The sequence below is a fragment of the Betta splendens genome, chromosome 13 (genome assembly GCF_900634795.4).
Source record: "Betta splendens chromosome 13, fBetSpl5.4, whole genome shotgun sequence".
Classification (NCBI taxonomy): Eukaryota; Metazoa; Chordata; class Actinopteri; order Anabantiformes; family Osphronemidae; genus Betta; species Betta splendens.
In genome coordinates this window covers 15,384,047-15,400,487 of record NC_040893.2, presented here as the reverse complement: position 1 = coordinate 15,400,487, position 16,441 = coordinate 15,384,047, and the positions used below count along the sequence as shown (strand labels likewise).

General features: G+C 50.3%; 1 protein-coding gene across 2 annotated transcripts in view; it reads left to right on the top strand.

Moving 5' to 3' along the window:
* Window positions 1–5,413: 5,413 nt before the first annotated feature.
* The window catches only part of epha4l (eph receptor A4, like), a 45,201-nt gene continuing 34,173 nt past the window's right edge, over window positions 5,414–16,441 (top strand). Inside the window, exons 1-3 of one of the 2 annotated variants that reach the window (XM_029170258.3) lie at window positions 5,414–5,742; window positions 7,185–7,252; window positions 9,549–10,212. In XM_029170258.3, coding sequence (XP_029026091.1) covers window positions 5,646–5,742; window positions 7,185–7,252; window positions 9,549–10,212 — 829 coding nt within the window. In that variant the 5' untranslated portion in view covers window positions 5,414–5,645. The remainder of the gene's footprint in view (window positions 5,743–7,184; window positions 7,253–9,548; window positions 10,213–16,441) is intronic. The other variant, XM_029170257.3, reaches the window with a different exon arrangement.

Below are 16,441 nucleotides of genomic sequence, written 5' to 3'. Positions count from 1 at the left end.
GTGTGTTGTGCTTGTGTCTCTGCTCAAACTTGTGCTTTCATCAGCAACATGCTTTATAGGGGAAGATTCTGATTATGCTTTGAATTAAAATATATTCAGGCTTGATGCAATGTTGAGCTGGAAGGGCTTCACAGATATAGTGAGTCAAATGGTGTGTGTGTGTGTGTGTGTGTGTGTGTGTGTGTGTGTGTGTGTGTGTGCGTGTGTGTGTGTGCGTGTGTGCGTGCGCGTGTGTGTGTGTAATGCGCAGCGCTCTCGACAGCTCGACAGCTCTCTCCTCCTCTGTGCAACTCAATAGGCTCTCGCTGCTGTCACTGTGCAGCGATGGGACACCATAGCAACCAGCCCACCTTCAGGTGATTACCATGCTCAGCCCTACCTCACCCACCTCCTCCATCAACACCCATAGCACAAATACAGCCTGCCCCGAGAGGAGGAGGAGGAAGAGGAGGACGGAGGAGAAGAACGGCCGCTATCAAGCAAATGTTTTAACTCAGTGCTCATGGTGCAACATTAGGTCGACTCTTGTATTATGAATGTGGAAGATTAGTATTGGTAAATTCAGAATAGGCAGGGTAAGTTATCAAGGAACATGCAAACGCCGCATCAGCATTGATAGTTATGTAACCGTGTATGGATTGTGAATTGTAAACCTCATCCGCCATCAGAAGGATGGTTGCATCAGCCGCAGCCTGATCCACCCTCGGCTCCGTCGGAAGCGGAGTTTGGTCGTCTCATGGCACAAACAGGAAGCGAGGACTTCAGTTCAACCACAAAATAAAGCTGCAGATTCTTGGTTAGCAACAGTGTCTGTGACACGTAACCGCTGGAAAATATGGCCTTAATTTTGTACACGGCCTTTGTTAACATCAAAAACCTCTGGGTTGAAATGAAAACCTCCACCAGACCATGAGCTAATTTGTTTATAATACTGATATTAAGGCTGCTCGGCTCATGTGCACCAGTCTTCTCCCAGTAAAAGCCCAAATGTTGATCCACACTCCCACCACCTTCTGTGCTCTGTCTTGTTCCTCACTAACTCGCTCCAGTGGACGTCAGCGACAACACGAACCCCGTCGCCAAATCACAAGTTTGACAGTTCAGCCAAGTGTCAGTGCGGGTGTCGCTGCGGCATCTGTGCGCTCCGTTGTAAACACCACAATTAAATCAATATAAATTTGATTAATGACATTTTTGCCATGTGTAAATAGTTTACACAGGAACTTGCAGAGGAAGCTGATCCCTCATCGTCTCACACTCACACGCTCACCGTCACCGCTCCACCTCTCCATCGCAGCCTGGCGATAAGGAGAAGGTGCTCTGGAATCAACGCCCAGCCATAAAATAAGCTCCAGACACCTTGAATTATCTCCCCCGCGGAGCAGGTCCCCCTTCGCCACTGCCAAACGCCTTTTGTTTGCAATCTTTTACATCTTTAAACTCCCAAAGCTGCCAGGAGTTGGGGCTGATTGTTACGCGGTCGTCTAACAACCCAGAAATGATGCTTGTACGAGAAAACGGTACAATAAGCGAGTTTCCACGGGTTTAACGAGATTCGTTTCTGGCTTTGATGCAACTTGCTACCTTTACATTTAATGAAACACAACAGAGCAACTCAGCAAATCATCCACATTAGTCCCAGTCAGGGAAACAGTGTAGCTTTCCATAAAATGCACATTTCAGCCGCACTTTCTATTTATTTCTATCACACTGGCTCCAGAAAGGCATGTAACCTCGATATGTCTTGATATTACAGCGTGGCATTAGAGAAACTCTGTGTGAGCGCATACAGTACCACCCGCTGTCGGGTCTCAAATCAGTGGCATTTCCCAGAACAACAACTCCGAACGGGGAAACGAAGGGCGGTAAACAACAGGGCGGGCACAACAACGGCCTCCTTTCAAAGCCCTCCGGTGATTCTGAAAGCGCACAAAGGGCCTCTCGCCGGCTGCTCTCCCACGACCGGTGGGAGAGCTCGCGCCCGCTGGGCTCGGCTGCCGGACCCGCCGCGCTGCTTATTGACCGGCGCGGTGCCGTCGGGGGGCGGAGAGCTGGGTGGCAGGGGCGCGAATAGGTCAGGGAGCCGCCAGCGGCGCCGTGCGGGGCCACAGCTGGAGTCCGGTCAGGGGCCTTTCAGCGCCGAGCCCAGGTGCTCAGAGTCTGTAGCTTTTGCACCGTTGCCTCCGTTTGCATTTGCTGACTGATCATATCAGCAACTCACTGATTCATTGATTCCTAGTAATTCATTCATGACACCGTGAGCTGGAGTGAGATAGCGATTAGGATGCTTTATTAGGGCTTTAGTGACGACCAGTCACCTGTGGGTCACCTGCTCGTGCAACCACGCGCGTACCAGTTTGTTCACAAATGCCACAGGGCGAAGCTTGAAGCTGGAGCTGCTGCAAAGGGAGAATGGAAATGCACCTTATTACTTCAGGTCCAAACAGCAGAGAGCACCCTCTGCTGAAGTTGTGGTGTTGTCTCAATAATGATTATTGAGCAGCGTTCTGCAGCGCTCTGGGTGACGCCGTCCTCCGTGAATTTAAATGCAAATGTGAATGTAAACAGAAGAGGAGAGTGTGGTTGGGCAGCAGCTCGGAAGACAAACACAAACGCGCTGCAAGTGAGACGTCAGGTCGCGTAAACATGAAGGAGGGCCTGCGTAGATACAAAGCAAACAGCGGATGAGCGCTGCAGTTATTAAATAACGCAAAAGCCCCAAAACAGCTGGGAAACAATGCGAAGTTGTAAAAACGAGCCCATTTGTCATATGTGTGTAGAGCTCGGGCCGGTGTTTGTGCGAGCGTTATTTCTAGTCCAGTGGACTCTGCCTCATCTCTGACACACGGCATCACAGCAGACGTCCCGCGGCTGCTTTGATCCCGTCTTCCCTTTCGGCTCCTTCCACTCCCACTCGCTCTGACCTCCAGGGGCCTTTCTGAATGCGGGTCCCGGGGAACACTGTGGGGCTGAGGGTCCGAGGGCGGTGGGCAGGGCCAGGAGAATGAGGGGGGGGGGGGGGGGGGGGTCAGGCCAGCAGGAGGCACCGAAGGGGATTTGATTTGAAACAATGCCCCAAACTGTGGAGAGAGAAGTGGGAGAAAACCACCGGAGCTTTGTTTGGTGGAGCACAGCCCGAAGATGTGCTTGATCAGGCGTTTTTCGGAGTCTTGGATTTATTTGATGGGTTTGATGACGACAGCAGTTATTGCCAGGGAAACAGATTATTTTCTGATCAACTTTCACTGCGTTAGAGACAAAGACGTAACTGATCGTGGTTTATCAGCAAATTGCGACGTTTGTGAAGTTTGCGTTACTTTATTAGAGCATGTGTGTGTGTGTGTGTGTGTGTGTGTGTGTGTGTGTGTGTGTGTGTGTGTGTGTGTGTGTGTGTGTGTGCGTCGGCTCAGCCGGGGTGTGTGATTGGCACACAATGCAGATGTGTGGGCAGCGGATGCCATCTGGAGAAAGCGGAGTGGGCTCGCGGAGGGGAGGGGGACGCGGGGGGCACTCTACCACTCTGCCGCTCTGACAGGGAGATAAAGGAAACCGTGGAAGTGTAATCAATCAAAAACACGGCGACACAAATAACGCAAGACAATAGACGGGACCCGCCCACTCGCACCGCGTCCCGACCACCGTCGGGGCGCCATCACGGGGCCTCTGTTGGTTGGAAAACCATTCAAAGCACCCTCTCCAGGTCTTCTTCTGGCTTTGACGTTGGGATGATCCACGTTGACGGCCGAGCAGTTCAACGAGACCAGAGCATGAGATTCATCGCATGCAGAATTATTGGAGATCATAACCTCAATGACCGTCTCCCCATCAATGCCTTATGACTCATGATCACAACTTCAGTGTGATCCTCTCTCATTTACATTTGTATTGAAGGCCACGAATCAACACGGATCCGATAGAGCCAATACCTGCGTTAGCTTTAGCGTGAATGCACCTACATTAACAAACTATGGTGTCAGTCTCAGCATCTGAGACGAAGGCAGGTGCATCTGCCGTGTATTTGACCACCTTCAGAAGACACTCGGGAGTTTCCCTTCATGCGCTGAAATAAATACATTGTAGCCAAGACTTGGAAGCCTGAGGTTGGAGTGACAGCTCCAAACAAAGCAGCAGGAGCACGCGGGATCTTCCACACGTGGAAGCGCAAAGCGACAGGTTACAGGTTGTTTCTACTGAAAGACACATTGGACGAAGCGAGATGAAAAAAATAAAAACTTCATGCAAAAAAAGACACACGCATTCCAAAGATAATGGAGAGACTATTCTAAATTATAATAGAATTCTGTTTTGACTTCCCAAATAATTAACATTGCTACAGCTGATAAGGATCGAATGCCTTGCCCAAGGACACTCTGGCACGGTGGATGCTTTTCGGCTGAATCACCGCCTCTGTATTTCATGAAGGCCACAATCTAAGGGACCCTCCCCTCTGCCCTTATGGCTCCGGTTGTGGACGTGAAAGCCTGTGTGCAGTGACGGGCTTCAGCGAACGGCCATGCAGAACGCCCCGACCCACCCACGCAGCCACAATCTCCCGTGCAGATCATTGAAAGGCTGCCTGCTGGACGGGCACATCTCATGGGAGCGACGGATGACCTGTGTAGGAGGATGTGAGCGTTACAGCCCCCTGGGCCAAAGCCCCACACCTGGACACAGCTGTTGTATTTTCACGGCTGAACAATGCACGCTTTATCTGGGGAAAATTACCCAAGTTACACCAGTTTCTGCAAATCATTCACCTCTGCCGCGCCGAGATAACGCCCGATCCGTCCCCGGCGCTGATGGATGGGCTCTGTGTGCACGTTCCACCCTGAATGCACGTAAACCTTGGAAGAAATTTGGAATGATAGCGAGTGACAATAATCCAATACAAGCTCACCGCCGATCAAAAGCGCGCATAGTCAATTTCACAAAGTGCAATGCCGTGTAGTATTAGGGAGGTCATACTCCACATTGTCTCAAATCCAATTTTGAAGGAGGAACAAGCGTAAATGCGTCCGCTAGGTGGCGACCTTGGTCCGGTGCGGCTCACCTCGCGCGGCGCCGCGCTTCGCTTCGCTGAAGGCGGACTACACGCAGGATCAGCTCGGTGCGACCGCCGAGGAGCACGGAAGACCAAAAGTGACGCATCGTGCTCCTCGCATATAAATATATTTAAAGGGGCTGTTTCTATTATTTAAAGTCGAAGACGCCGCTTCTGGCCCCGGTGCGGCTCCGCGCAACGAGGCGCACTCACGTTTCCACTGTTGATCCGTTTCACTCCGCGTGCGTACCTGCATGTGGAGTTTGAATGAGAAACGCGTCGTGTGTTTGACTTTAATCACTATAAATCAGAGAGCGACTTGTTTGGGGGGGGGGGGGGGGGTAGTTAATGATTATTCACCCCCTCTCTCCCGTCTGTTCAATGCGTTTCCTATACGGATTGACGGGCTCCGCGTCAGAGCCGCCACACTAGACCCGCCTCCTGGCTGTGGTGCGCTTGGTGCGTCTCTCTCGCCGAGTCCGCTTCGAACCCATATTCCACTGGGAGAGAGAGAGAGAGGGAGAGAGAGGGCGAGAGAGAGAGCAGGACCTTGGAGAAGAGCAACGAAAGAAAAAGAGGAGAGAAAAACGGGACAACGACGCAAATGGCACTCATGGCAGGGATTTTGTTCACGGTCACCTTTCTTGTTTCGGGGATTGCTTCACTAGTTTCGCCGGGACGGATTTATCCTCCAAATGAAGGTAAGGTTGTTTGGAGAAAAATAACTGCTGGGGACTTTTGACTTTGTCCACGCTCCGTCTGCGCTCGTGCTCGCGCCGTGGAGCCCCACTTCGCGGTCGGTCCCTTCGCCGGAGCGCACGGACCCTCGGACAGTTTACTGATGGAGAGCCGAGAGTTGCCTTTGCGCGGCAGCTTTTGCGGGGTTTCGAGTGAACCGACCGTCCAAATGCGCAGACACCGTGTTTGGTCTCGGCGCAGGTTCGGATCATCCGAGCTGCAGAACGGCTGGAAGCTGGAGGACTTGTAGCCTCGCTTCCCACTGTGCGAACAGGGGAAGTCTGTTTAAAAGGCAGTTTAACACAACGCAACGTCTGAGGGATTTGATCCTGTTGATCAGAGTTTAGGTGAATTTCCAGTTTGCACATTGAACCGGTTGAACAGATCTGTGCGTGGAAATGGAAAGACCCATTTGAAAAGTTTTTTTTTTAAAATCGCGCTTTGCTTTATTTCACGCTACAGCCTGCGGAGAATAAAATGGTGCCCAGCGGGTCCCGATTAAGCCTTTGCCAAAGCAGACGTTCTGCTAAAATACAAAACACTAAACCGCAAACTGAGCACGTTTTGCCCTGCGCAAAATGAAAGCTCCGCAGAGGCTTTGCGCTCCGAGTTACCTGCTCGGGGAACCGGGGCGCACTGCGGCCGCGTTTAAAATGCACGGGCCCAAAACAGACTTTCATTTGCAACACTATTATCTATACTCTTTATTTGATCTAACGTCAGATAAAGCACAGCGTCAGTAAAGCGAGCAAAACGGTCTGACAACAGTCCACAATTGTCCATCACGGACTCGGTCCAAAAATATTTAAAAAAAATTAATATCAGTCTGTGTTGATTTATACAGACGAGTCCGTTAAGCTTTTCAGGTACCAAAATTCAAAACATCCCATCATATAAAAAAAGATACAAAGTGCACAGCGACGTTTAATTCAACCCAATGCGTTTCAAATCCGCGTTCAGGTTCAATGCTTCACTTTTCTCGGTAAAATGAGAAAAACGTCAAGGACAGACTGTTTGTCAGAGGCGCTTTGACGCCTTCGTTTCTCCTGCGACCAAGTTTATGCGCGCGGCTTCTAATTGATTCCATCAAACGCGCTCAAAGCTGCCGCTGCGCAAACTGAGAAATCGTTATTTTATACACACCGGGGAAATGCATATGCAGAAAATCTACTTCCTTAACGAAAATCAACCCAAACATACCTCAGTGCAGGGAATTGGACGAAAACATTTCCAAGTTTAGATTCTGCAAATCACTGGCTTTTGGATTTTACTCTCTCGGCACTGACATTTATTAATTTCTACTCGAGACATTTCTATTAATTACGCCCCTATCAGCCAAAATGATCTCCTCTTAGACCTGCCGGTGAATGGACCACTGAGACTCATTTCCCCCCTTGTTTTCCAGTCACGTTATTGGACTCCAGAGCTGTACAGGGGGAACTGGGATGGGTCGCCAACCCGACAGAAGGAGGGGTAAGTACGGCAAAGAACCGTCTCCTTGTTGGGACGCACGGTCCCCTATTGAGCAAAAATAGAGAGATAATATCCATTATTGGCAGGAAGTCTGCAGTGGACCGCCAGACAAATACACAGACCTCTTTGATAAGATTTTGTCCTGGTGAGCGCTTTATGGGAAAAGCTTTGTTGATAATTTATTGTGTTGCTATCTGCACACTAGGGATGTTAGTATCCTGGTGAGATCAAGGCAGAATTCCCAGTCTCATACACTAAAATACAGTTAAATTGGAATTTTATCATAAGGAGATCCTCTGGAACACCCTCCGGGGCCCCATGGGGTCCCCGGAATCCACGTTGAGCACCGCTGAGGCTACGTGACCCCCCCCCCCCCCCCTCCCCATCCCCAACACCCCTGCTCCCCTGCTTTCTAACTGTTCTGTAATGGTCAGATGCAGGGGCTGATACTGCAGCGGGCGTCAGGTTTCCTGAATAGACGGTGGATTGAATCGGTCTTTGTGGAGAAACTTTATATCCCTTTCCACCATTGAGCTGAAGAGAGAGAGAGCGAGAGAGAGAGAGAGAGAGAGAGGGAGCAAGGGGAGCTTGGCAGCTGAGTGAGGGTCCTCTGGAATAGATGAATTGGGGGGGGGGTTCAGACCTAGCTGCAGAATGACTATAAAGCAACGGGGAACAGGGTCAAACAAAAAGCGTGATCTCTCGCTCTAATTGGGAAATGTACAGAGTGAGGTGCCAAGGTGTGCCACCAGCACGGTGCTCAGCAAAAGGTACAACACACAGTCTAAATTAGATTATAAAAATATAAAAGAAGGCATTTCAGTGGTGAGACAAATTAATACATCACATTAATAGCAGTCAACAGTCACCACTGCATTTGTTCTGCTCGGTGAAATGTGATCGTGAGCACGAGTCGGCCTTTTAATGTTTTATGAATATTGATGCGAGTTAGCAACAATCATGTAAACTAATGAGCTCGTTTCATGTGCTGCAGCTGTTGCTGGCTCGGCCCACCAGCTTTTCCCAGTGAATTTGGTGGGTGCTGCCCCTCTGGCTCCTCCCTCCATCCGCTTCATCACAAGCGAGTGATTGACAGGCTCCTGGCAGCTCCGCCAAGGCTGCATTCACCTTCTCATTACCACCAATTGGCCTTATTCTCCCGCGCTGCTGCTATCGGGGAAAGGTGCGGCCTTATCGCGGCACGGCCTGATTTCCACAACAAAAGGGGGAACGGGGGGAGGGGGGGGGGGGGGGGGGGGGGGGGAGCGGGTGGAGCGGAGCAGCAGGGAAAGACGGACACCGCCCCCCCATCACGCGGCCGCAGCCACGTTTCGCCGTATCCCGCCCTCATCTGGAGGAAGACGCCTTTTAAAAGCAGACTGTTTACGATAAGCCGTCAACCCGACAGCATAACCTGTATCATTCAGCGTCCCAGCGCGATGCACGTTCCTCGTAGACCTTTCTAAGCGGCTCGGGCGACGGCAGCCAAAGGCCTGTCTGCTCTTGTTTACGGCCCGAGCTCCGTCAAAGACTCTATTTAAAACGCTGTGGAAAACATAGGGGGAGCTCTCGGCGTTGAGCCTCTCAAGACATGTTGGTGTTTCTCCGCAGCGCTCTGTCGAGAGGGAACTTTATCATAAGTAAAACAAACATTCCTCTTGGCGAAGGCCGGGCCAGGTTGCGGTGGATAACGTAATCCATGTGAGTCCCCGTCGCGGCTCCCGTCTCCGGGTCCCCGTCACGATGTAAACCAGGCGCACGTTAGATCATTAGCATTGATTCGGAGGCCTTTGCTTTTGGCGTCCACATAATCCCCTGTTTTTCCTTTTTTCTCCCCTTCACTTAGTGCCGTGAGCCGTCAGCTCTCAGTGTGTGTGTGAGGAAGAGGATTTTGTATACCACTCCCCAAGTGATTGAGCTGCAGGCATTACTGAGGCATAGAGCTAATTACCAATTTCCTTTCTCACAGATGAGGAGAAGCCATGAATATTAATTTCTTTATGGTTCTATATTAGGACCTAACAAGTCTATTAGGTGCCGTTTATAAAATATGCATTAAGTTTAGCCATCTATTAACAGCTTGAGTGAGACTCAAATATTGACTAATCCTCCTCTTTTGCATATTGTGTCCCATTCTCGGCTTGGACTGGCTCCAAGGATTTTGTCCTCTTCGTGACACTTTTAACCTGTGGCTCCTTACGTTATCCTCATTTTGTTTAACAATGATATGGAATGCATTTTTTTATATATTTGCAGTATCCCCTCTAATGTCTTTGTGGTTGTGTCCCTTTTCCAGTGGGAGGAAGTGAGCATTATGGACGAGAAGAACATTCCCATTCGGACATACCAGGTGTGTAATGTCATGGAACCGAACCAGAACAACTGGCTCCGCACTGACTGGATTCCCCGTAACGGCGCCCAGCGCGTCTACATTGAGATCAAGTTCACCCTTCGAGACTGCAACAGCCTCCCGGGGGTCATGGGAACCTGCAAGGAAACCTTCAACCTTTACTATTACGAGTCCAACAACGACAAAGAGCGCTACATCCGCGAGAATCAGTTCGGCAAGATCGACACCATCGCCGCGGACGAGAGCTTCACGCAGGTGGACATCGGAGATCGGATCATGAAGCTGAACACGGAGGTGCGCGACGTGGGCGCTTTGACGCGGAAGGGCTTCTACCTGGCCTTCCAGGACGTGGGAGCATGCATCGCTCTCGTGTCCGTCAGGGTCTTCTACAAGAAATGCCCTTTGGCGGTCCGTAACTTGGCCCAGTTTCCTGACACCATAACTGGAGCCGACACCTCCTCGCTTGTGGAGGTCCGGGGCTCGTGCGTGGATAATTCGGAGGAGAAGGAGGTTCCTAAGATGTACTGTGGGGCCGATGGAGAGTGGTTGGTGCCCATTGGGAACTGCCTCTGCAACCCTGGATATGAGGAGCGCAATGCAGAATGCCAAGGTAAATAAGTGACCTTTGTTTTTATGCTTTTAGCGCCCGACTGCCTGTTTTCCCCTGTTCTTTATTTTAAGACCACTCTTTCCTTCCTGGCTCTACTTTTTTATATAGACGCCTCTCCCATTTTCCTTTTATCTGGCTCCTCTCCCCCATGTTTCATTCTCTTTCTTCCCTCAATCCACCCTCTTCACACTCTGGAATTTATTTTTTCTTGGCCTGCCACTCTCTGCGGTCCTCTTTCCAGTGTCTGGCAGGGCGATAGAAGCAATGATGGTTGTAAATGGAGTAATTAGCACACCCACTGGGAGGTGCACTGGGATGCACCCCGGGGGAACTGGTGACACTGGGAGCGAAGGATAGAGCTCCAACTGGCTCACACTGCTGCTGTGTTTTTCACCCCTACCTGCCTCGTCCTCTTATTCCCAATGGAAAGTGAGGCTGGGAAACAGAGATAGACAGCTCTGAAGGAAAGGGAGGAGAGTGAAAGAGTTTATCATTCCAAGCAGGTACGAGAAGAGTGAAAAGACACAGCTGTGAGACATGGCTGAAATGGTGCTATTTTGTGAGGGGGGGTTAGAGCTCCTTAGGTGGTTATTCTCGTCTCAGCCCACCGTGATCCTATACAAGGCTTTTTGATGAGCTCTTCAGGTCAGCACAGGGCGCTTCATTCCAGACTTTTTACAATCAAGACCGTGATATAGCCTTCAGCATATCGGTGAATTCAAAACACTGCCCACGAAACGCACCAGTGGAGCTCTTTCCGAAACCCTGCTTAGCGTTTTCACGCTTAGACCCAGATGAAGAGAGACGTCTCTGATCGCCTCAGCCCTAATTCAACTTGCCCGTTTCATTGCACCTACTAAATTGCAGCTCACAGAATGCAGCTCGCTATCGTGGATAACATCTAGAAGTGTGCGGCAGCTGTTTTGTGGATCGCATGCGGCCTGTTTTTTTTCCGCCAAGCCGGGGCACAGTTGTCGGCCGGCCAGAGGAGGGAATGCCAAATCTGCCACAGTGGTTTATTGGGATTCTCCACTAACCCCCACACCCCCCACTCCTCACCACCACCGCCGTCACACAAAGAGCAGTGGGCTGCAGCAGCGAGGGGTCAGAGGCTGGGCATGGGTGATTAACAGGGGGACGAACCGCTACACCTCTTCTAATTTACGACGGAGCCTTTATCTTGGAGGACTAATTGCATGACAAACAGGTCCGGTGATTTATGGGTGCTACCGGCCGCTCAGGGGCACCAGCGGTCACAGATGGCTTTTGCGCGTGTACTCTAAGAACTCGGAGTGCTGTCCGTCCACCCTGACGCCGATAGCTCCATCCAAGGTTCTGTCCCCGGGGTCGACGTCAGAGATGCGGAGCGAGACGGGGGGGAAGGAGACCGAGAGGTAGTCAGTTCCACACTGGTTGAATTTCCCCCGGAATGGTCTTCTGCACTGCAATTCACCCTAATTGCCGCTGTTGTTTCAAATTAGAACGAGAACCCTGATCTCATGCTGTGTATCATAACTTCAACATTGAAATCGACTCCTTATCTCCCCTTTTTAATCCTAGTTAAGGTAAATGGCTGTTGCCGTCCAAAGACAGCAGTGAGGGAACTGGAACCCGTGATTTTATGTGACTAACACAGCCCCGGACCGTCTGCCAGCCTCTGAGCTAGCAGTATCGCTTTTCAAGCCAATATATCCATTTAGATCACATATCACTGCATCGGCTTTACTTGTTTACAGTTACGCTGCCAATAAATCCACTCTGTTCAATTTCAGCCGCAGTTTGAAAAGTTTTCCGTGTCACTTTCAATTGGACACAGACTAACATGGCCTCAACATGGCTGCCCAAGGCATCAGTGAGGGTCAGCTGTGGCGAGTCCAGGATAAGAAGATCCTGGGTACTGGCAGTGACCCGATGGGCTTGTTAGTATTCTATGTTGTGACAGGCTCTATGGGAGAAGGACTTACTGCTTTATGACTGAGCTGGGCCTTTCTGGGAGGGAGGTTGTATTTATAAGATCGCAAAGTATAGCGTGGGTAAATATTTTATATAGATATGTGTAAAAGTGTCTCTTTCTCTGTGTTTTTCTATATTACACTTGCCTAATTATATGTATAAAAGGCTGTGCATTTACACACTTGTGTGTCTTTGCCTGCCTGTGGGGTTACGAGGGCACCTCGGACCCTGGTTCCCATCCCAGGATGAATGGGGCTCTCCTCCATCATTGTTTGCGCCAGAGAGGGAAGCTAGGGGGCGAGAGGTAGCGTGGGGGGGGGGGGGGCTGACAAGCCACGTAGTAGTAGTGCTCCCCACCCCTGGCAGAGGGCAAAGGTCACTGCCGTCTGCATCCATCTTACAGCTGAATCTGACAGGGTCGTGGAACCAGGATTGATTAAGACGTCAGAGTTTTGACAGCTGCGGCTGGGTGTCTGTGCTTAAGGTGGGCCGAGGGTAGCTAGGGTGCACAGCCTGGGCCGAGCCGAGAGGGACAAGCCAGGCACTGGGGGCCGTGGGGCCCCCTGATCTGAAGGAGACTCTGTGTGTTTGCTTTTGGGATCCCTTTCCCTGCTAACTACCTCCCCCCACCGTCTGTGGGCGACAGCGGGGGTCAAGGTGTCTCCTCGCTCCTCATCTGGTGAAGGGGTCCCCACTGGATGGGGTGTTGATGAGCTGGGTGGGAAGGGGAGATTAGTGAGAACTATGTGTGTCATTATGGGGGAAATGATAATTACCTCCACCATTTTTTTGTCACGTGAGATAAACATTTGGACCGGGAACGCTTCGTCAGCAGCTCTGCGTACGCGGTGGCGTGCGTGTTCGGCGAAATCAGCACATTTTACGTTGCGTTGCGGGTGTATATTTTTCCTCACGTCTCGCGTGTGTTTGTTGAGACTATAACGTGGTGGAGGTGTGGAAGTGACAGATTCTTTTGACACGGCGGAGCTGAATTCAACTGTGAGCCGGGTCCAGGCAGCCCATCATCACCCGTCAACACGTGAACACAGGCACAGAAATGTAGCGAAACAGAAACTGATAAACATGAATCCTGCGTTACAGCAAACCTGTGACGGATACAATCAACACAATTTATCAACGTCTTTACCAAAAGTCTTCCTTTTCCACACTTTGTGTATCCCCTTAAATGATGTCGCATTAGTGTGTGTTTGCGTTTGTGATTAACCTGTGTCGTGGGAGTGTTCTCCCACTCGAGGCCCGTTTCTTGCTCTGCTCTGAGCTGAAGACTCTCGCTGGTACTGGATTAAGAGGCTTTTGGGGACGGGGTCTCTCTCCTGCGCTCCACTCGCGTGTGTGTGACTATATGTAGGTCTCCCATTCTGTCTCTTGCTCCGTTGACAGTGTTGAATATGCGCTTGGGAGCATCCTTCTAAATTCACCACGTAATTCTATTTAGCGTGCTGGTCCCCAGTGGCTTTAAATACACATCCACAGTCCCTCCGTCTTCCTCTCCAAACCCCGCGTTCCTCCTCCTTCCTCCTCTTTTCTGCATACACACAAATTAAGCATTTGCATTTTCTTCCCGGCCAATTCGATCGCTCGTTTGCTGTTTCTCCCCACGTCTCCTTAAATATCCTGTTGCTTGAACGTGCTTTCTTCTCCATCTTTTGTCTCCGTTCATTTTTACCGCTGAGCTTCTGTTAGCAATTTCCACCTATTCACACTCTCTCTCTTTCTCCTCGTCTCCTGTTTTTTTTTTTTCTCCTCCGCTCTGGCCGTGGAGGTGGTTAGTGTTTGTCAGCCTGTCTCTGGTGGCGGCAGCAGGAAGTGGGCTGAATAATGAGATTACCCTCGCTGTTGAGAGGGAGGCAGCTTGGAGCAGCGCACGGGACATCATCACCCGTCACCGCTACCACAAACACACACGCAGACGCACACAGAAACATGCACACGGGCCCCGGCGCATGGCCACATTTTGCTCTTACTGCATATGAAGACCAGGCACGCTTGCATGTGAAAACTCTCATACGCAGTCACAGTTCATAAGCGAGATCGCACGCGTGCACAGGAACTCAGATGAATGTGCTCATCACTCTCTCTGCCGCCAAAGAGGCTCTTTTTGCGCTGCGGAATAGAGACGAGGAATTTATAACCAGCAGTGAACAGGAAAGAACAACAGACACCAAAATAAAGGACAAAGCGTCTCATGTGCCGTGCGCCCTCCCTTCCCTGTTAAAATAATTGCTTAAAACATTTTTTATATTGTGCCGCTGTGATGAAAAAAGTCCCGTGGACGCACAAATCCTCCCTTGACTGGGAGGAGGAGGAGGGGGGGGGGGGGGGGGGGTGGTGGTAATTCAGCCATCATTAGCCGAGGTGCTGACATGTTTTTCCTGCTAGAGCTGCTGTCCTGCCTCAGTGTTTGTTCCTCCGCAGCCCTCGACACTCGTCGCCCCTCTCTCGTTCTCCTTGTGCTGCATGTTCAGAGCAGGAAGCCGCGGTGGTGGAGCGTGACCGGCGGCCGCGGCGATGCCGCAGCGTCTGTGTGTGGGAAAAGAGCAATTAGCTTCATTTTAAAATTTTTATATTTTAAAAAAAGGAATTATTTTTTAGGAATTTTTGGAGCAATGTGGTTTAGTTTGTCTAGTTTGTTCAAGGAATTTACACTGGCTCAAGTAAAAGTGCAGATGTCCAACTTGACTCGTTTTGTAAAGAAACAAACAGTGAACGTATGAATGTATTAGACTAATTAACATGTACTTGCAAGATGTAAATTTAGTAAATGGTTTAGCCAAATTTAAGATACAGTTTACTTTGAAAAACAAACATGTGTCGATCCACTATGCAATACACTAATTGTATTAGATGAATCTGGAGTTCAATAGCAACAGGTTTTATTTGAATGTTTGAAACAGGCTGAATTAAATCAGACATGTTTTGATCAAATCCTCTTCAAGTCATCTTGAAAATTCAAAAACACAAAAAGTGGAAATATCCACCAACATTTTATTGGACAGCATGAATTCTGCCAAACAGTACGAGAACGTAAAATGAATATTAATTAACTAGTCTCTTATTACAGCGAGACAGGACAGTTGTGTTAAGATGGTCGTGAGCCAACACTAGCAACATGTTGTAAAATTGCCACAAAGCGTGATCTCCCCTGTCCTTCATCCTCTCCTCTCCGCGTCTGTTAGAAAAAAGCAGTCTCTCTTTGAAGCCCGTGATGGGAAGAGCGAGCGATTAAAGCAGTCAGCAAGCAAATTAGCATGTCAAAAGGCCCTGAATCAATACCCCGGCTCTCTCCCAACACAACCATGCAGCCCTTTAACACAGTCCCCCCATATTCCTGCCGCTCCCCCACTCCTCCGGCTGCTTCCCTCCTTCCCTGTCCATTTTCCCCTGCACTCCTGCACACTCGCCCTCTTGCTCCTTTGCCCTTGTCTTTCTCTTACTTTCCATTTTTCTCCCCCCCTCGTCCGCCACGCCGCTGTTTTCACTCCAAACCCCACTAACTGCGAGAGGCTCGGTGGGGTTTGCAAAGAGAGACGGACGGATGCGGAGGCAGAGAGAGACGGAGAGCGAGTGAGAGAGAGAGAGAGAGAGAGAGAGAGAGAGAGAGAGGGAAGTGTGCAGCGATGGAGTGCGAATGGGGCGGACTGTTTAACGGTGAGAGTTTATGAAGAAGAAAGAGGTCCTCTGCCACGTTCTTTGTGCTGAGGGAGGGAGGCGAATCAGACCGTTCTCGCCAAGACGAGCGGAGGAGCTGGAGATGGGGAGGCGGCGAGGGAGGTGGAGAGAGAAAGGGACAAAAACGTGGAAGGAAGTGAGGTGGAAAGAGGTTTAGTTCCAGTCTGGCAACCATCGTTTTTGTGTACTTCATCCATCGCTTCACTGTTGCACAGAAATCCCTTTGATCTGGGTGAACATGTTGCTGATCGCCGTGCGTGCGTGTGTGTGTGTGTGTGTGTAGGTGCGTGCGTGCGTGCGTGTGTGTGTGTGCGTGCGTGCGTGCGTGTGTGTGAAGACAGAGCCTATCTCTGTGTCTGAACCATTATCTGTCCTATATTCATTGTGTGCATCTGTCGCAGCAGGCGTATCACATGCTGTATCACCAACTTCTATTAACGTTCCAATCGCGTTGCGTGATCTGAGCCCCGAGACAAAGCCGCCCCAGCAGACGGACGGCCAGCTCTCCCTCTGCGTCTGACAATGGGAGGGTGATTGCAAACACCTTGAATTTTTTTTTATTTTTCCCCCTGTCTTTCTCCTGCTG